The 20,420-nt window shown below is 46.4% G+C and overlaps 1 protein-coding gene across 4 annotated transcripts in view; it reads right to left on the reverse strand.

Moving 5' to 3' along the window:
* BIN1 (bridging integrator 1) overlaps window positions 1-20,420 on the reverse strand; it is a 60,514-nt gene that overhangs the window by 16,070 nt on the left and 24,024 nt on the right. For 2 of the 4 annotated variants that reach the window (XM_009323532.1, XM_009323534.1), the window contains exons 7-10: window positions 19,150-19,225; window positions 17,046-17,128; window positions 14,248-14,298; window positions 9,220-9,370 (exon numbers count right to left, since the gene is read on the reverse strand). In XM_009323532.1, coding sequence (XP_009321807.1) covers window positions 9,220-9,370; window positions 14,248-14,298; window positions 17,046-17,128; window positions 19,150-19,225 — 361 coding nt within the window. The remainder of the gene's footprint in view (window positions 1-9,219; window positions 9,371-14,247; window positions 14,299-17,045; window positions 17,129-19,149; window positions 19,226-20,420) is intronic. The other 2 variants (XM_009323533.1, XM_009323535.1) reach the window with 1 other exon arrangement.

Here is a 20,420-nt window from a genome sequence, read left to right on the forward strand (position 1 = left end):
GAGTGAGGAGAGGGTGGGGGGGGGGGGGGGGGGAAGGGGGAATGGCAGTAAATACATTTTAAAAAGCTTATCCTGGCATGCAGATTGTTCTGTCAGGCAAGCAAACATGAAATACCAATCTGCCCACTTAAAGTTCCAGAAAGTGGTAGCTTGCCATATTGGTGTGTATCAGACTATGATAATAACTAGTGTTTTGCAGATACATTATTTTAATTTAGAAGAATCAAATGCCTAATGTTTGATCTCTCTAATAAGACAGGTCTTAGCATCACAAAAATCTGTGGCATACAGGCCTACTTGACATGATGATACTGGAGAAATACTGTAAACATCCCAATTATGTTTATTACACATTTTAATGGCAACCACAGGCAAAAAAATAACCATTTCATATATATGAAACGGAAAGTCTCGGTGAGGACAACAGCCAAATTCAGGATGCACTTCAAAACTTCCAGCCCTTTAGACATAAAATGAAGCGCAGTCCACCTGCCTTTGACAGTGGATAGGACCAGGTACAGACCAGACCAGAATTAGGCATCTTTCTTTTTGATACTGCACTGCACAGCACTATGCTCAGGGAGGAAGCTACTTCTTAACTATGAACAGAGGCTATGTTATACCCAGAAAAAGGGCTTCACATCACTTGGATATCCATCTACAGCTTTATTCACCTTAAGTAACTGCAGATTATCAGTGTCTGTTTATTAAAAATCCCTTTGAGAGCAATTTGTAGAAGGAGCACAGAACTGAGGCTGAATTCCCATCCATAGAGCAACAGTTTAAATCCATATAGCATACAGAGGATGCTAATCTAGGGAGGGACATACATTAAGTTGAATGAGTTGTCAATCAGTAGATCATCAGAGCAAAGCACAAGCATCCCACAAACACCTAGTGCCAGACTGTGGCCAGGCTAATAGCCACCTGATTCTCACTGGACTTACACATCCAGCAGAGAAGACCAAGGTGCCCATCTGCAAGGCACAGGTCTGGGCACCCAGCCCAGCCACCCACAGCTCAGGTCCACATTATCATTCACGTGGTACAGGTCACGCCACACTTGGCAACAAGTCAGTTACGAAGGGAGAAGGAATGGTGATATGAACCAACCTGGGAGGCAGGTGTGGGGGTCTTCCCCACAGTGGCATCTGGTTTAATGGGATCAAAATCCAGATCCAACAGGCTGGCTCCCTCCTGGAAGGGCCCAGGGGCATCAAACTTGGCAGCAGTGAGGAAGAAAAGCAGTACGAGCATTAGACACACACATGCACGCGCGCGCACAGTAGAGAAAGGGTATGTGATATCCAGGAGCTAAGGCTGCAAGCGCAGAAGACATGGTGGCAATGCAAATGCCTGATGTGACTCCTGACTGCTTGGTGCCTGTAATCACGGGCAGTTTGCATGGGTGCCACTGTAAACCAAACCTGAGCCTTTTCCACAGGACTCATTCATCTTCCCACCTGGCCAAATGAGCTGACATCGTGTAAGCACCTGACCTGCTCTGGTCAAAAGGATCACTGCCACTGATGACTCAGAAGGGCTTCTCTTCTATTTATATCTATTCCCCATAGCTCATCCAGCTGCCTTTGTACTGAAGGCCCAGGACAGACTCCCTCAGCCACGTACAGAAGAGCTGCCATCCATACAACTTATTTCCGGAACATGGATCCAGGCAGGAAACCACTCAAACTGCTGGAAGGCAAGCCTGAGAGACCTCAGAGCTAACTCCCAAAGCTCCTAATTCCCTCCTGCCTTCTGAGACAGAAACACAGAATATGGCAGCTCACCCTAGCTAAGGGATTTGAAGCACTCACCAATCCCAAAATGCTGTTTTCAATAGTTTCCATTTCTCAACATCCCAGAAACATGCACACACGAGCCTTCTAACAAAGCATAAATTTGAGAGGCTTCGCTACCCTCTTCAAAGTCAGCAGAATAACTCCTTTTGACTGATTAATGCTCTAGCTAAAGACAATGATGGCACATTAGCCGATTACCATTAATAAAACAGTCACTACAAAGGACATGAGCGATTAGTATTCAAAACTGAACTATCACTTTTGGTTTGTAGATTTAACCTAACCACTACAAGACACTCCTTTCTACTCAGCTTCAGAGGAAGCTGCTCACTCCAGGAAGTCCAGGAAGATTTGCCCGTTTCCACTGACCTCCCAGCTCACTGGCCCCACTGCTTCAGCTACCTTTCCAACAACACACAAAGTGTGGCAGATCGGTCTCCAGTTATATCATAGCCCCACAATGGAAAAACTCCTGGAAAGTAGCAAGAGACACCATTCAAGAGAAAGTCCTCTGAATACAACCCACACCACCATCATTTTCACCTCCTCTAGTTTCCTCTTACTCCAATTCTGCTATAGATTTTTTTCTCCCTTATGAACATCTCTTTTTGACATCCACAGGGATGAGGACAAGGAACCAAGCTCTCCCATCTCACAATAATAAACCCTGACCAGTATGCAAAAACCAACTGGCATTCTAGTACGCTCCTCCAGTGCATCCAGACCACCCATTAGAGAGGCTCCAACCCCTATCTTTAGTTTTGTTTGGTGAGACATCAAAGGCTCCAGTCATGGAATAATCTTACCTGCCATTCAAGACTTTACATGGAAGGGCTAGCACCCCTTGCCTTTACCCAGATCTCCCACAGGACAGCTCATTGGAGCTAAGACATCTGACAGGAACGGCCCTGGGCAACACACTGAATGCTAGTGGCTGTTGCGTCCTTCAGTGAAGACTGTTCTGGCAACCAGAGTCCTCCCCCTCAGAACTCCCATCTGATTGAAAGTCACAGCGATCTCATCCTGGGTCAGAGCACTGATCAGGTGCAGAAGAGTACATCTGACTAAGGGCTGGTGTTCACATGGAAATACATGATACAAGCCATGGGGCAGACAGAGCTGTCCATTATGATATAGGAGAAGGAAGCACAGAAAATAAGACAGTTGCTCAGCTGCCTGTGGTCCCTGCCTTCCAACACTGCTGTCAAATCATGTCTCTGCTCTGCAAGCTTTATCTATTGCAATGCAAAATCTGACATGGACTTCCTTCCCTCCCCGCTTCACTTCTGCTCCTCAGCAGCTGGGTGGAAGGTGGCAAACCAGAGGCAATGGAGCAGCATGATGCAAGGAAAAGTTAGGGAATGAGTCACAGATAAGCACTGATAGAGTCATTACTTGTGCTTTAACAAGCATTTAGGAAAAAAAAAAAATGTATATATATAAAAATAAGTAGATGCAAGTATCTTACGATATAGCCAGAAATCTGGTCAGGCTCCTATATACATAAGGACTATCATTCTCCTAGATCCAACACAGAATTCCCCACCTGGGCATCCTCTCTTACAGTGATATAAATCAAAAGGAAAGTGAAGAGGAAAATACATAATTTGAAAATGTTTTTCCTTTTTCAGGGCTGCAAAAGGTACCACATGACAAGAAATAAATATTCTGATGGGAATATTCTGCTGGCTGGTGAAGAGTGACAGACTGTGTCAGCAGTCCTGAATTCACAGCAGGCACAGTCCTGCCCATCTAAACTGGAGGCACCTATTCTCTGCAAAGAGAACTTCATGCAATTCCTGTTGGCCTTCCCTGTGCAAGTGTGGGCTTTAAACCACAAAGCCCATGTGTGAAGGCATAGAGAGCACAAAACTGCCTTCTCCCAGAACTGGCACAGATGCCATGGTCAGCACTTGGGGACGTACAAGAGCAGAAAACACATGCTTCATCCACACCCAGGATCAGTGGCTCTGGAGAGAGCATATCATGGGGAGCCATAATCCATGGCATTGCTGCTGAACAAATGCAGTGACTACTTTCTGGCATCTTCACCAGATACATTTCTCCTGTTTCTTCTATGAATGAAAGCCCTCAAAGGGCAACATGTTGGTCAAAGTTGCCTTCTAGCCACCCTCCCCTCTAAGTTAGCCTCCTGTCTAACCCTTTGCCTTCTGAGATCCAATGCTGAGCTTGCCTTTCTCCTTCACCTGGAGCAGCATGATGCAAAAAAATAGGGGAGAAGGAGTCACAGATAAGCAATAAAAGCATTACTTGTTGTTTTACAACAAGTATTTAAAAAAAAAAAATGTATATATATAAAAATAAGTAGATGCAAGTATCTTACGATATAGCCAGAAATCTGGTCAGGCTCCTATATACATAAGGACTATCATTCTCCTAGATCCAACACAGAATTCCCCACCTGGGCATCCTCTCTTGCAGTGATATAAATCAAAAGGAAAGTGAAGAGGAAAATACATAATTTGAAAATGTTTTTCCTTTTTCAGGGCTGCAAAAGGTACCACATGACAAGAAATAAATATTCTGATGGGAATATTCTGCTGGCTGGTGAAGAGTGACAGACTGTGTCAGCAGTCCTGAATTCACAGCAGGCACAGTCCTGCCCATCTAAACTGGAGGCACCTATTCTCTGCAAAGAGAACTTCATGCAATTCCTGTTGGCCTTCCCTGTGCAAGTGTGGGCTTTAAACCACAAAGCCCATGTGTGAAGGCATAGAGAGCACAAAACTGCCTTCTCCCAGAACTGGCACAGATGCCATGGTCAGCACTTGGGGACGTACAAGAGCAGAAAACACATGCTTCATCCACACCCAGGATCAGTGGCTCTGGAGAGAGCATATCATGGGGAGCCATAATCCATGGCATTGCTGCTGAACAAATGCAGTGACTACTTTCTGGCATCTTCACCAGATACATTTCTCCTGTTTCTTCTATGAATGAAAGCCCTCAAAGGGCAACATGTTGGTCAAAGTTGCCTTCTAGCCACCCTCCCCTCTAAGTTAGCCTCCTGTCTAACCCTTTGCCTTCTGAGATCCAATGCTGAGCTTGCCTTTCTCCTTCACCTGACCAGGTTTCATGGCTTGACACCTCCAAAGAGAAGAAAGGTCAAAAGGAAAAGTTCAGAGGCAGACAAATATAAGGCAGGGCATAGCAGCTAACCTGCGAAGGGGTTGTCACACTTATCTCAGGGACAAAATTGTCATCAAACAGACTGATGATGTTCTCCTGCTTGATCTCCTTGGAGGGGGTGACTTTTGGAGGCGGAGGCACCGGAGGCCCTTTCCTCAACTGCATGCAAGTGAGCACATGGCCACAGCACAGACGGCGACACCCAAAAAAACCAGAGACAAGAACCAGGTTAGCCACAAAAACTGAAGGTGAGGGAAATCACAACCACAGGCACAGAGCAGGGTCCAATCAACTCCATCTGAAGAGAGGGAGGGAGGGTGAAGGGCTGAACTGAAACAAAACAAAAAACCACACGCCTCCAGAGAAGGTTTGGCATCATTAGTTACACTTCAGCCGTGGGCAAGTTTCCCTCTGCAGAGGAGAAGCGTAACACGATTAATATGCATTGACAGGACATGCATACATAATTAAAGCATGTGCAACCTTCAAAAGAACCACTGGGAAGGGAGCAGATCAATTACTGAGAACACGATTCAATAGACCAGGCCAGCACTGCCTCCCTTTGCCGTACTTACCGTACCTAAGGGAATGAGAGATCAGACCCAATTTGTCCTATTATGGGTAGGTGACCATGAGGAGAGACTCTGATCTGCCCAGTAGTGGTTCCCTGGTGCACTGGTTATCAGTGTACCCGTAAGAAAGGTCTGAAGGAGCTCTTGATGGTGTCTTACCACTTCTCAGCTTTAGGCAAGAACAATTCAAACTCCTGAGAAGCCATGACTGCTGTGGGCCCAACTCTGCTCTCAGTTTCACCAATGAGCATTGACACTAATGAAGTCGTGTTTCCCAAATGGACATCCCAGAGAACACATAACAAAGTCTGACCCTGCAACTCTAACCCATCCTAATACCCACCATCATGCTAAAAGACTCAGCCTGACACTGTATCCACAACCCCATGGGAAGCTGTGGTAGACCTTCCCTATATCAACCCATCCACATCCTTTTCACATTTTCCTGTGACCAAGGCTCAGTGATCATTTCTAGATCAAATCAAACTTCGAGGAGCTGCTGCTGTGTTGGAACAAAGCAGCCGTACAAGTTCCCAGCACCACAGCAATGCTCAGCAATGACAATGCTTTCCATTTACAGTGATGTTTTACAGTTACTTGATCTTCTTATCGTACCTAGGATCCCAAGGCAGCAAGACTCAGAGACCTGACAATGGGCACCCAGTATATCAGTGTCAGGCCAAGATCTGAAACACAGCAATCCCCAACTCCTAGTCCTGTGTTCACACTCCTCCAGCATATAACTGAGCTCTACAAGGCATTTATTCTGTTTGCTAAGGATATGCCCAGTTTTCTACCGGGTTAACCTACTTTAAAGAGTGTGAGTGAGTATGCAAACACACATTTTCCACTGAATAGCTGGGTAGGGGAAATAATGAAAGTAGTGTGCTCACTTCCAACTTTTCACTATTTGCAGAAGTTGGTGTGTCCATATTCCCTGAGAACACTCCCTTCCTGAAAATCCCCTGCTTACCAGTTGTAAGAAGGAACCAGAAATTTCAGGGAAAAGCTGTTCTCAGAACAGAGCCACCATCTGCAGAAATGGGAGGCTCCAATTACAAACTCTAAAGTCAAAAAGATCCCGACTCTTCCGCTATTTATTTCTCTGAAATAGTCAGTCTCCTTCCTTCCAATGCATTAGTGTCTTGGAGACCACTATTTCCACAGTGTCCAGCATGACCTCCAACAGCAGTCTAAAACCACATTTCAAAGACAACAGGACTGCATATTGATGTTGGGCTATACCTGGAAATTCATCAAGCACAAACAACCCTGCCACCTAGAATAAAACAAATCCTCTAAAATTTTTCTGCTGACTTGGATCTCACAGGGCTTTACCTGTCTAAATTCAACATAGTTGCACTGATTTCAAAAGTGTCATTACAGTGTTTCAGTGGTGTAACTGAGAGCAAAAGTCTGACCTCCGAAATTTCACAGACCCCTGAAGTCCTATGTCATCATCAAATTACCCAGTGCAGAGAACTGATAGCAGTTGCTTCTTCCGAAAGACAGAAATAAGCTGTTTTCAGGAATTAAAGGACAGTGAGAGTAAAAGAGCTAATTTTTTGGCATAGGGAACAGTTCAAAAATTAGTTAGTATTTATTTGGTCTCTCCTGTTTTGCTGTCTTTCTCTCCACAGCCTTTGCTTATGGTTTGCATTAGTATTTCAGACAGGAAGAGGCCAGAGAATTGTACTTGCTTGTTGCTTTTTGCTTCATCCTCCCCCAGAGGACGAGGCCACTAGCCTCCCTAGGAGGACCCTAGAACAAATCACTTACCCATAGGTCAAAAGTAATGACACCTGTGAAGATTTCAGTATTAAAGTCGAGCACTGTTGAGAAAGTAGACACTTGTTTTCCAGCTGGCTGGCAAGCTGACACACACTTAGTTTCTAGACTTTATCCATACAGACACCAGGCTTGGCTCTGAGTACGAAACCCCTGTCCCTGTCTTCCCTCCCTCTGGAGCCAGCTCCATCTCTTAGCACCTAGTATGAATATGGAGTGGAGCTCTTGTTCTTCACTGTAGTAAGGCCTGGGAGAATTAATTAAATATAGATAGGCAAAGAGCTGCCAGGCGGTGGCAGCATTAGCTGCAAATACCATTTCAGTCTTGCCTGTGGCCCATCTGAGTTTCCAGCCACGGCTGCACTGGCACATTCTGCTTGCTTGACAAGGGGTGTCTCCAGGCCCATTCCTGTGGGCAGGAAGGCAGCAAGTGAATGAGAAAGCACTTGCAGGCTGGCAAAAACAAGGCTTATGTGTGCTATTTAAAGGAAAGGGAAGAAGCCAAACTCAGCAAGACAAGTCCACAGGCAGGGTGAGTGAAGTCCGCAGTGAACAGCTCAATAAATCTGTATGATTTCTTGCTCCAAATTTCAATCAAGTTATGGCAATCTCTGAAAAAGCAGGAAGGCAATTCTGGATGCACTGTCCTCTCTTCCCCATACACATACCCTACCCCAAGGTCCTAGCCAGGGAGGCGGCGAAGCTACTCGAGGCTGTGCGATGCTGAGCAGTGCAGAGACCTTGGAGAAGTCCTGAAAAGACACTGCCATGTATCTCACAGGGATGGAAAAGACCCTTTTGCCAGGGGACAAACATCCTCTTTTTGTCCCTAGATCATCCTGAAAATCAAAAACACAGTGGAGGGGAAAATATTGAGAGGCTATCCAGAAACAGGAGACAGCCTGCACCACAGGCCTGGATTTGGAATCACTCTGCTACATATGACAACAGCAAGGAAGTTCTGGGTTGCACCCATCTCTTTTCAGAAGCAATAGGTTTTCTCTTACCAGTTTGGCCAGAACCCCTCTCAGCTTTAATTCTTCCTGGAAGACTCCTCCCTGGTGTCCCACTTACTGAAATGCAAGGATTGGCACCAGACATAAATTTGTCCTAGTTACTACTTTTCCCTACTAAGCTTTTCCCCCACTCAGCAATAGAGGGATGGGAAGAGGAAGTAAATGTTTTATTTTCCTTAAATCCCAAAGTAAAACATATCACGATATGCTGAGTAGCAGGAGCTACATCTGCTGTTTTAAACATGCCACTGGGTATCTCCTGTGTAAGGAAAGGACTAACAAAGGCCAGATGGAAGGTATCAGACTCCATATAATGGACAGTCTTTTTCCTGGTACCCACCTAATTTCTTCATAGCATAAGAATATAATGCCTTTATTTTTAGCATAATATTTTATCTTGGGATTAAAGTAAAACATAATGCAAAGTACAGATGCTTTCCTTATCAATATTAATATCAATATTGAACTTTTTTCTTTGAACCTTCCTCAGTTACAGAAGTTCTTGAGAAGAAACTGGACTATTGAATTCCACAGGTTAATTCAAATGTAAAGAACAAACTTCCTCGCCTAGCTACAACTCCATCCTCCCTGGATCTTCTTGGCCATCCTACCGGACAGCAAAATGTATTACTGGCCTTCCCCCTGAATGCTCTGAATGCCTCTACAGAGACAGCTTAGTTCTTCCCTATATGATATAGACATGACCAATGAGCAACTTGCATTCTCAGGAACCTCTCAGGAACCAGTGAAGGAGAACAACAGTCACATCATATTCTCTGTGCTCAGTAGCAGGAGGTCCAAAAAAGCAACTGATGGATGTCTTTGACTCACGGAGATTGTGCTGTCAGCGGTCATACTGCAGAGACACGGTCAATGTCATGGGGACACTACCTGAGATGGTGACTTTGGGATGCTTGCCCCAGGCGCTTCCAAAGTGGACGGTTCCATCTCATGGTTGACAGTCTTGGTCTCAGGGCTGGTGATGGGAGATCCATCTGGTGGAGGCGAGGGGCTTTTATTTGCTTTCGCTGGGGTGCTGTCCCTGAAGGAAGTGGAGAGAGAAAGGGAGAGAGAGGGAAGGGGAAAGAAAGGGAAGGGAGGCCAGCCAGGCCTAGGAGGAGTTGTGCTAACCAGCACAGATCAGTGGCCTCCATTATCTCTTTGCTTCACTGCCCAGATACACGATGAAGACATTTGAAGCCTCTACAAGCTTCTGAGAAGCATCTTTGCTGAGTCACTTGCAGTCCAACACACTGCAGCAGCATTACTGTGCAGCAGGCTACTCAGTAAATTCCTACTGCATGGATATACTTTGCCTCAGACACAGAAAAACAAAACCAAAAAACCAACCAGGCATCCTTAATTCTGCTAGATTCTAACGTAAGTGCCTGACATTAAGTCATAGTCTTTTAATACTGGCGAAGCAGATGGGGAAGGAGTTCTGTGCAGCTCATTTAGTTTTAAATTCTACAGATAAGAATTTTTCTGCATGGTGGTGTACTGACACCTGCATGGGTTATGACTAATAGATTTGCAACACCTGAACTAAGGCTGTAATCATAGAATATCATATTCCTCTATGTGGTACAAACTGTCTAAGGTGGAAGAGGGGCAAAGTAGCCAGAGGTTTCACAGATTATTCCAGACAGCAAAGAAACAGTGAGATTCTGGCTACTAATAAAGATTTCTCTATTATGGAAAGTCTCCCCAGCCTTGTTTTCAATGACGAACCCCTTCTGCCCTTGCCTTTCCAGTTGGTCCTTATTCCAGGACTGTTTCTGACACACAGTCAAGTGGGATTCTTCAGGGAATTAAGATGCAAGGAGCATATGCCAATGACATTTGTTGGTTCGTAACTTGGCCAGATTTGGACAGATTTTTCAAAGGAATGGCAAGAGGCACATGCCTTTCCTTAAGGGCATGCCCTGGCCAAGTGTCAAGTCTGTGCTTCAAAGTACAGAATCATGAGAGATTTAGTAAAAAGTTGGTTACCAGAGAATTTCAACAGGGATAAAGGTAAAACCATTTTCCCAGCCTAATTCTCAGGAACAGCTAATTATCTTGGCTGAAATTCAGCTCCCCAGAAAGCAACTAATCAATTTATCTCAAGTCATGCAGAAGCAGAGACACTGGTAGGGGATATTTCAGCAGAAGTGGTTACAGTCTGGCAAAACTATACACAGCTGAAAACAGAGTATTACAGAATATTGCAAAAGGGCTGTGCAACGTCATCTACAGGGAGTGGTATTTGCCTCCACTTATAAAGTTGCAGTTCATGTGAAGTTAAAGGCCTTGGGAGAAGGCTGAAAGGAACAGATCCTTTCCTACAACTTGAGACAATAAATCCTGGCATAGAGCCAGGACTAGAGCAATGCAGACCTAGTCCCTGCAGGGACATCAAGTCTGTTATTTCTTTGTTCTGTCCCAAGAGAGCCCAGAGCTCCAGACATGTACATCCACTCACACTTGGATGCCTGAGGTGTGGTGGTCATCGGCTAGCATGCATGATGGCCTCATTCCTAAACACTCACGAGTAGGAGGACAGCAAGAGGAGGAAGGGACAGCAAGGCATTTCAACAAGTCTCCCCTTCCAAGCAAGCATCTCCCCCTGCTAAGCATTCCAGCTTTCAAGCTCCCCATCCCATTCCCTCTTCATTCACTTCGCCCTCACCCATTCCCCCCACCTTCTCCCCATATCCACATCCCACACGCACATTTCCCCACAAAGCGCTTGTTCGCAGGTCCGCATGCAGGTCAGATGTTTCTGATGACACTGATGCCAGCAGCACACCAACATGATGCAACAAACCCAATTACGTTCTCTGCCAGCAGCTCTCAACCAGGGGCACACACACCAAGGGAAAAAGAGGGAAAGGAAGAGGAAAAAGGGAAGAGTAGGGACTAAAGAACATGTACGCCAGCCCCTGCAGCTCTTCAGTTTGACTAGACATGCCTACAGTGTCCTTCTTCAGAGGTCCCCAGAAATCACTTCAAAATGGTGGGTTGTGTGAAGAATTCTGCAAAATTGACAAGGTTGTGCTATAGATCAAAAGAAGCAATGGTTGGATGGTGAAGGTAAGGAAGCCCTGCTCTAAGTAGGAGTCACCAGGAAACAGCAGGAAATGACAGAAAATGTCCTCTGATGCTAGAGTTGGGGGAAAAAAAAAAATATGTTACCTTCCCTAGAGTTGAAAGCACTTTGGAGAAGATGGGGTACACAGTGATCTACAGCTAGACTGCCAGGACTCCTCAAATGCCCAGACTACACTGGGAACATTGGAACTACTGGCTATCAGCTGGCCTACCAACACAAGGGTAGACTTTTCCTTCTAGGGACCTGAAGAGGTCATTTCTCCCAGTGAGAAACAAATTCAGGCTTATTTTCTAAAGGCCATGAAACAGCTTTTTAGTGCCTTATTTCTGGTGCCTGGCAGCAACTTAATTTGAGATATATTGGTAAAAGGTTCCCACGTGAGAGACAGTCCAGTTTCTTCCCCTCATCCTACAAGGGCTGAGAGGGCCCTGCACTAAAGCCTTCATTAAGTCACTACTATTTACAGCTTGTTTGATGTGTTGGCTGATCCCCCTAGGAAAATGCCAGTGCTAATTTTGGCTGAGCCTTTTCCAGCCCCCCAAGTGGCACCTTCATTCCTGCACTTGTTGCTTTGCACGCATTTAGCCAGTGCAACCAGCGTCAAGCGAGCTTGTCACCAGGATCCTCTGTCCCTCACGGGTCCCTGGGGAGCACACACTGCCCACACAGAGCAAAGTCCTGTCTCCAAACTGACTGTGCTTGCCTCAGGAAACACAGGGAAAAGCAAGAACTTGGGGACTGTCCCCACTGACCAAACATGAGTACCACAGTAAGAGCAAGTCAAAACAACAAGGTCATTGCTCTCTCTTTTTCCTTCCCATGAGCAATTGGGAAGTGATGCCAAATCCAGGAATATCAGGCAGGGAAGGGAAGGGGGTGTCAACTTTCTTCTGCAAATAGAGAGCTGGGAACAGGGTCTAATGGAGTTACTGCAGCTGAAGGGAAAGCCAAAATCCCCCAGCCTCTTTTAGTGCTGCTGAGCTCCTAGACCCCTCATGAGGCTGCCTCATCTGTTCTGGAAGAGCAGAGTAACATCTGCAGATGGGGTTCCCATGTGCTTGTAACAATCCTACGTTACAGGATGAAACCTACTTTCCAGTATGGCAAAAACAGACCAGTCACCTCCTGCCAAGTTCTAAAGTTAAAAAGAAAAAAAGGTTGGCATCTCAGCTAAAGCTCAGACAGGGCCTTTTAGCCAAAAGTAATTTATTTTTTAGCACCAAAGCAGGCTGGAGAATTATTTAAAAAAAACAAAACAAAACAAAAACCAACCCACAAAAAAAAAAACCAAACCACAGGGGGCAGGAGAAAGGAGTAAAAAGCACCTACATACCCCAAACATACGGTGGCACAAATGTACATTCTTGCTGCAGATCAAAGAGTGACTGAGTCCCAGACCCTCCTTCCCTGTACCATGGGTTGCACATTTCTCTGTGACCCCAGCAGCTGCTCTGACAGCAGAAACCCCCAGCACAGCCCAGGTCAGGCACCTTAACAGCTGGACTTTATCAGGGCAGAGCAGGAGGATGTTGTGGCTAGAGGTCATCGAGATGAGATTTACTAGCTCTCCCCCTGCTGTAGCAGCCATCCGTTCTCAGTGACTGGAAATATTAGATCTCCTGCCTGGTGCGGGTGCAACACTGGTCCAGCTAAGGACCAGAGACAGACATCCAGAGAAGTACTCCTGTAAATCCTCCTTTTCCTACAGTACAAAACCTCAGAATAGTAACAACACAAGACATTCCTTCATTACTTTTCATTTGAGGATATAAAAATCAAGATTTGCCCATCAGCTTCCCTGTGAAATTACCATTTTCCACCCTCCAACCTCCCACTTTACAAAGGATGCATGGCAGAGACAAAGAGAAGGGTTGTATGACTTGCCCTAGTCAGTGGGGAAGCCAGGATCAGAAAAGCAAGGATCCCAATCCACCAGCACTTGCTTTTATTGCTGGCAGGACACCATCTTGAAAATTATAATTTTTTTTTTTTCTTCCTATAAGGACACCATGGAGAGAGTACCAACACAAAGTCTAAGAAAGACAAAAATTAGAGGAAGTTTCCATGCCATTATGCAGCAATTCCCACTTCACTCCAGAGCATGTTCTTGTCAGAGTCCTTGACCTTGGCTGTGGTAACTCTAGGCATTGTAGCAATCCAGTTATTCAATGCCATCACTGTCTTAAAAGGCAAGATGCTGACATTAGCTTTTATACGAGACAACGGGCTTCCTTTTCCTTCAGCCCTGCACAAGATTTTAAATGGATGGAGCAAGATAGTGAGCATCCTCAAGAACAGAGCAAGTAAGGAGCAAAGCTGGAAGTGTCTTTCTTCCACCACATTATCCTCCCAACTGCAACAGGTAGATAGGACAGGACTTCTGAGTGTGAAAGACCTGCCTCATGGTCCTCCCTGGCCAGTCAGGGAATGAGAATGCAGCATTTCAGACCTGTTCAAAAGGACAAAACCCACCAGGTAAAACTAGAAGTTGTTAATCACCAAAATTGCCCATATTTCCCATGGAAAACCCAGCACTGCACTTCTAGTCACAAAAAAACAACTGAACAGACAATGCTTGAGCTTTCACGCTGCCTTCTTAGATAGGAAAAGAAGCAAGGATTCAAACCAGGCACACAAGCAGTTAATGGGATTATCCAGACACAGAGAGATCTGGGCAGGACCCAGCAGGCCATGAACACATTGTATCATGCAAAGGACCCTCTCCCATCACAGGGTTAACACGTGCCAGGCTGTTAGAGTCCAGCAACAGCCTCTCCAGTTTTAGGAACTAAGTCAAACACGTATTGAAATGCTGCTCTCCGTACCGGTACCTGCTCATCTTTTTCCTCAGCCTGGCGAACAGTTTAGTTTTCTTTCTGTTGAGGATGGCACGCAAATCATTTCCGTTACAGGATGGCACAGTCAAACCAGGGAGGAAAAGTTAAGCTTCCGAGCACCCATTCACTTGGTGCCACAAAACTCACTGTAATCAAATGACAAGATCTCCTCTCTCTCACACACACACAGATACACACACAAACACACACGTACACGCTTCCCTTGGCTCCTAGAAAAGTATGGCCTGGTTTGGAGAGGGTAGGAGAGGGCTTTTTGTGCCTGTCAAAGATCTACATATATGTGAGCAAACTAGTGTTTTCCCTGCTCTTTGGCATAGGGGGCCAGGGTGCACACGGAGAAGAAAAAGGAAACTGTATAGACCAGCAGAGAACTGTAAATGTCCTTTTTTCACAGGTAATCACAGCTCCTCACTCTCCCCTGTAAATGTTGGTACACAAGAAACAAGCTCCCCATTCTCCTTTACTTACGCGATCTGTGTGCAGTCTTATAGATGGAACCGAGTCAGCAGCTTTCCTACTACATCTTTTTCCAGTTTGTCCAATCGTACTGGGATAACGCTACAGATCTCCTAGGTCTTCTAGGCATCTGAGCCCTGAATGTTCAAACTCTTTCAGAAACAAATCCCAAACATATGTCTGAGGTTCCCAGAAATACATCAACTGCTCTGTGCTACTGTGCTGCACAGCCAGCATCAGATTCATCAGCCACAGTAATATTTCTGTAGGGCCTTGCATGAATGCCATAATGATGTGCACAGATAATTACCTCTCTTCTCACACCTCCTCATTCATTTCCTGCCATTGTATCCATCTCTAATCCCCTCCCCAGTAGAGAAGGGTTAGGGAAGCATCTGCTCCTACTGCAGACCACAATAAGCAATCAGATCAGTGAGGGCTATTTCCTCCTGCACACTCTCCCTCCAGCCCTGCACCACAATGAGAGGCCAGATGTGCAGGAGAGACAGAAGTGCCTCACAGCATTTCCTGGTCACTGCAAAAGCTATTTACTACCCTGGCAAACCTACATCCTCCTACAACACCCTGCTCCACTGTGCCCAGGAGGAAGAGAGTCGCTCTGGGGCAGGTCTAGCATCTCAGCCGAGATGCAGGGAGTAAGTGATGAAGCAGCAGCACTCAGATTGCTACCCGCACAGGGACCTCTGTGTGTGCACTCGTTTTCAGTTTTTAGGGCCATGTGGTCTCGTAGCCAGCCAAAGAACACAGAACTGCAGCTGAGACACCCATTAGAGCCCCAGATGAAACTAGCCGTTTGTGGGGGCGGAAAATGTGAGGACAGGTAATTTATTCACTGGAAACTCTTTCAGGCCAGAAACTTCATGCCACAACAACAATGAGCATGTCTGGGCCAGGCTGTCACTACAGCCTGAAATCACTTCCTTGAGGAAGAAAGGAAGGAGGAGGAAGGAGCTGGACAAAGCAATGGCTACAGTCTTCATCTGTCCTGTTACCTCATTCTCTTCCAAGGGCCCTGGAGGATGCTGCTATCAGAGACAACACGGCACATGGCAGCAAGAGGATGGGCACCACAGCCTCCTCACAAGGCTTCAGTCTTGTTGGGTTGTGATGATCAACAAACACCACATGCTAACTTGGGAAGAAGGTATTATTTTCACAAGAAGCGTTCCTACTAGCCTCTTGGAAATTTGGTGTTAGCAATCCAAAATTCAGGGGCCAAATTCAACTCAAATGTCCTCTTTCTTTAGAGCTGGCAAACACCACACACATTGCTGGAACAAGACATGCAAGTCGTCTATGCATGACTGCAATAGGAGGTTAAACTGGGAGGAGAGACAAGGGAGCACAGAGGTCTCAACAGCTGATCTAGCCCTTCTGAATCAATGCACTCAGACCGCAACTTGCCCTTACTTCATGCTGACTTCACCTCCTCCCTCCACCAATACACCGAGGACTTGGGCTGTGCTCCTGCTCACCCGGCACGTGGGATTAGCAGCAGCTGGAAGCCAGAGCCGGACACTGTTTCATCACTCACGCATTTGGATGGGAGCCAGACAGCCTCATCCAGAGGCCAACCTCTCCCTCTCCTCTCAGTGCTAGAGAATGTGCAGACTTGCACTTAACCATACAGGACTGGACCCAGCTGAGGAAAGAAAACTAAAGGCCTGGAGGACGCTCACTCCTTGCATACATGCAGATTGGAAGTGCTCTGAGATCAGGGGGCCTCATATTAGTGAGGCTGCAACTACTTCCACAACACACATGGAGAAAATACACCTCAGCTGGGTACACAGGAGGGGCATAAGGCTTTAGCAAACAGGTGGTTCCAAGTTTGGAGGGCCAAAGAGGAGGCTGGGGAAACAAATGGGCTCTTGGTGCTCAAGCTCACAAGCTGCAGGTACACGGTGGAAGCTTTTGAGGGAAAGAACAGGACAGATGCTGGGCAACTGGACCCAGAAGGAAGGGCAGCTCAGTATTACATGTCAGTGCATGGAATTTGACTTCAAAAAAAGCAGAGCTGAGAGTCAGTTGCCTAAATATCAGCACCTACTGAAAGTTTAAGCCTCCAGATGCTATTCTAGAAAGGTAAGAGGTATTGCATTGTGTCACCCAGCCCCAAGTGCAATCTTGGACATGCTCTCGGGACTCTCAGGAGGGCACTGGCTGGCTATATGCAGGTAGTCAAATCACTCCCCAGCTGACAACATGGAGGTTTCAATACCCCTGGTAGAGACATCCCTGTCCCTCCCCCCCAGCTGAGGGAACGACACTACTCCCACAGTACTGACCTGGGCTGTGCTTTAACGGGGAAGGCATTGCCTGAGTACTGCTTGTCTAGACCCAGCAGGACATCATGGAGGTTTTGGTTCAACTGCAAAATACAAAAATAAAAGAAAGAAAAAGCATGAGAAAAGAGCCCAAGTGCCAGAAGAGAGTCTGGGCTGGCCTGCACAGGCTGACCAAACACAGACTTGTGCCCAGACATGTACACATACTCAGCTATCCCAAGAAAGGATAGCCCTACATCTGTTTCCACTCCTCCGTGGGGTATGAAATGCTAGAGCACTCAAACTGTTGAAGAGCTGCTAGCATCTCATGGGAATGCTCTGTCTCCCTTACACATCATCCTCTTCACTTCTCTACCACCTGACCCCACTGGTGTGCTGCCAGGTACCATTGCAGAAGCAGGCAGAGCGTTTACCTAAGGGTCTATGTGCTAGAACTGAAGCTTCACTCTGGATTTGTAGCCAAAGGTGTTCCTCAGACCTGCTTATAAATCTTGGGATATGGCTGTTTCAACTGCGGAGCCCAAAGGCAGCTGGACTTCCAGTCAACTACAAGCCTTGACTTCATGGGCTGCCTGGGCCATCTAGGTTTGGGCAGGACCTGGAAATCTTTGCAGAAATGCAATATTAGGGGTTAAACTCTCCCTGGCATCGAAGGCTCCAATATTCACTCCAGACACTCCTATTCTGAAACAGCCAATTCATAAACAAGACGAGATGCCAGATTTATCATTAGTAGGAGGAGGGATCCAATGCAATCAATGTTGGAGGCATCGTGCCAGCAACACCAGCAGTTAATTGGATGCTACAGCAGTAATAAGAAACAGACAGTTCTTATGGGACAAAGCAAAAGCCCTGCTCTCAAACAAAACTCAGGAAAGAAAAATCCAAGACGTGATACAAGAAGAGAATTCCTGTCTAACAACCATCTTGCCCATGTTTTGCTGAATGTAAGTTAACAGCAACAAACTGATAATTATAACAATCCTCCCTATTCCTATCTTAACTGATTGTTAATCAGTTCATCCCTTAGTAGAGAAGAGCAGGCTGTTAATTGGAAAGGTCCCCATGAAACGTCAGCAGGGCTCAAAATTGATGCATTACACCAAGGCAGAGGGCCCCTGACTGCTGGGAATTGAAGGACTATAATGTTGCTTGTTGCTTAGCAGCTGTCTTGTTGTCAGGATGACATTGGGGAGGAGAGGGAATACAAGAGTTTTCCAGCTGGGCTCTCAGTCGCTCATTGAGATTAGTGCAACATTTACAGAGGGTGTGCAACTCTTAGGAGCAGCATACAGACCTAAGGAATTCAAGACTTCTCTAGCTTTTAACTGAAAGAACAAGAACATATTTGTAAATGAAAGTGGCAATGGGGAGCTTTCCCACAGATTGTTCCTGAGGTCTCTGCTGGGTGCTGGCACACAGCACCAGGATCCAGCCTGCCACCACCAGGTTACCACACCACTTACTGCTGTGATTCCCAACTCGTGGCCAACTGGTAGCCCATGCAAGGGCCATGCTAAGCACTCAGATGTCTTCTTCTGGGTCACAGGACAGGAAAGAAGCCAAAGCAGAGAGGTACTGCTGGGAAGTGCCTTCTTGAGGGACCAGAGTGAGGCAGGTCTCTGTCTTCAGCCAACTTGCAGATTGGCAGATTCCCTGCCGTTTTCATCCCCACAGCTAGATAGATGAGGTTTCAGAGCAACTTGCTGCCAGGCAGCAGAGGAGGCGGCAAACAGATACCAGGTTGAGAGTGCCCAGGTTATAGGTTACAGATCCATAATGTAGACGAACTAAAAAAGGTAGCAAGAGATAGGCCTGAAAGTGGCTTCCCTTCCTGCTGTGGATCTGCAAATGAGCCCTGCCAAGTAACACAAACTCCCCATTGCTGCATGGCCCTGTGGCCTCTTTCCTGCGCTCCATCCCTTTACATTACTATCTCAGACAGCTTTTCTCCCAAGCAGCTCAGAAAAAACTAAGCGTTAACATTTTCTGTTAACATGCTCTGTTTTCTCCAGCTGTTTTTTTCAGGGTTTTGTGTTTGGGTTTTTTTTTAGTAACAATGAGGAGAGGGCATATTAGTAGGATAAGCTGTTAGTTGCCTTACCTTGCTCATTTCTTTATGGAAGTTCTCTTCTAGGCCTGCTATACTCTGGAATGTGTTGACGTAGAAACCAACACGACTGCCAAATGAAAAATGAGACAGAAAAACTTAATGGACACAATGCTCTCCCAAAACCTTTCAATTCTGCCCCTTCTGCTACCTCCCACCCACCATTCCCATTCAAACTCAACTCTGTCAGGTCTGGTAGATGCTGGAAGAGAAGGGCGGCAGAGAGGCATGAAAGGGATGATGGAGCAAAGGCCAGGTATGGGGCAAACATGCCTAAGATAAGGAGGAGGCCAGGTAGGATAGGATCTGAATTTGTGCTGGCTAAAGGTAGAGAGAGGTGCAGGATGGGGGGGAAAGAAAGGAAAAAAGGAAAGAAGAAAAAAAAAAAAAGAGAGCCAGCAGTAGGGTGATAGAAAGGAAAAGGATAGAGGCTGTGACACAGATGGAGCGTGGGGAGAGCTGGGGGAATTGGCAGGACAGATATTAATTCACTCTGAAGTCCCTCAGCACCAGGGGAAGCAAAAAAGCATGAACTGTTTGTTTCAGGGGCAGAAGAGTAAGAAAGCACAGGATAGGCACAGAGAGCAACAGGAAAGCAAAAGGATCAGCTGCATAGCAGGAGCCTGTGAACAGCCTGTGGCACCTTAAAATCCCAGCAGCTGCCTGCTGCCCTCCTTCCTTTAGCCAGCCTGCCAGCTGCCAATAGAGAGTGCTCTACCAGCACCCAGCTGGAGGAGCAACAGCAGGAGGGAGATGCTCTCCAAAGCCAGCAGCATCACCATTCCGCACATGGAACCACCCAGATGCCTGTATCCCTCCCAGCTCCTTCCTCAGCCAGGCCTGCAAGCTGCTCTGAGCAGAGTCCTGACCCAGGCTGGGAGGAAAGGGGAGTGAAGGCAGACATCAGCACCTTTGCTTTCTGCCCACTCTCTCCATCCCCCCCAGACCAGGATTGCCAACCCAGATGTGATCATTGCATTTAAAAATAAGAAACTGGGACACTCCTACGAGGATTTTGCCTGCTTTCCACTGTGCCCTCCCCATACATCAGCTTCTGCTGCCCTCCAGTTCATCCTCCAAGCTAAATGTTGGTCTGTTTCTTTCTCCTCCCTTTTCATCACCATAAGCACTGGTATGGCAAATCCATGGTCTCTCAGGTCTTCCTAGTCTCTCAGCCCATTTTCCTCTGCCCAGGCTATGTTTTGTTAAATAGAGCACAACAGGACAGTTATAACCACTAGTTCCTCACTGGGTCCTGTGTCACA

Source organism: Pygoscelis adeliae, unplaced genomic scaffold, assembly GCF_000699105.1.
Source record: "Pygoscelis adeliae isolate BGI_AS28 unplaced genomic scaffold, ASM69910v1 Scaffold664, whole genome shotgun sequence".
Lineage (NCBI taxonomy): Eukaryota > Metazoa > Chordata > Aves > Sphenisciformes > Spheniscidae > Pygoscelis > Pygoscelis adeliae.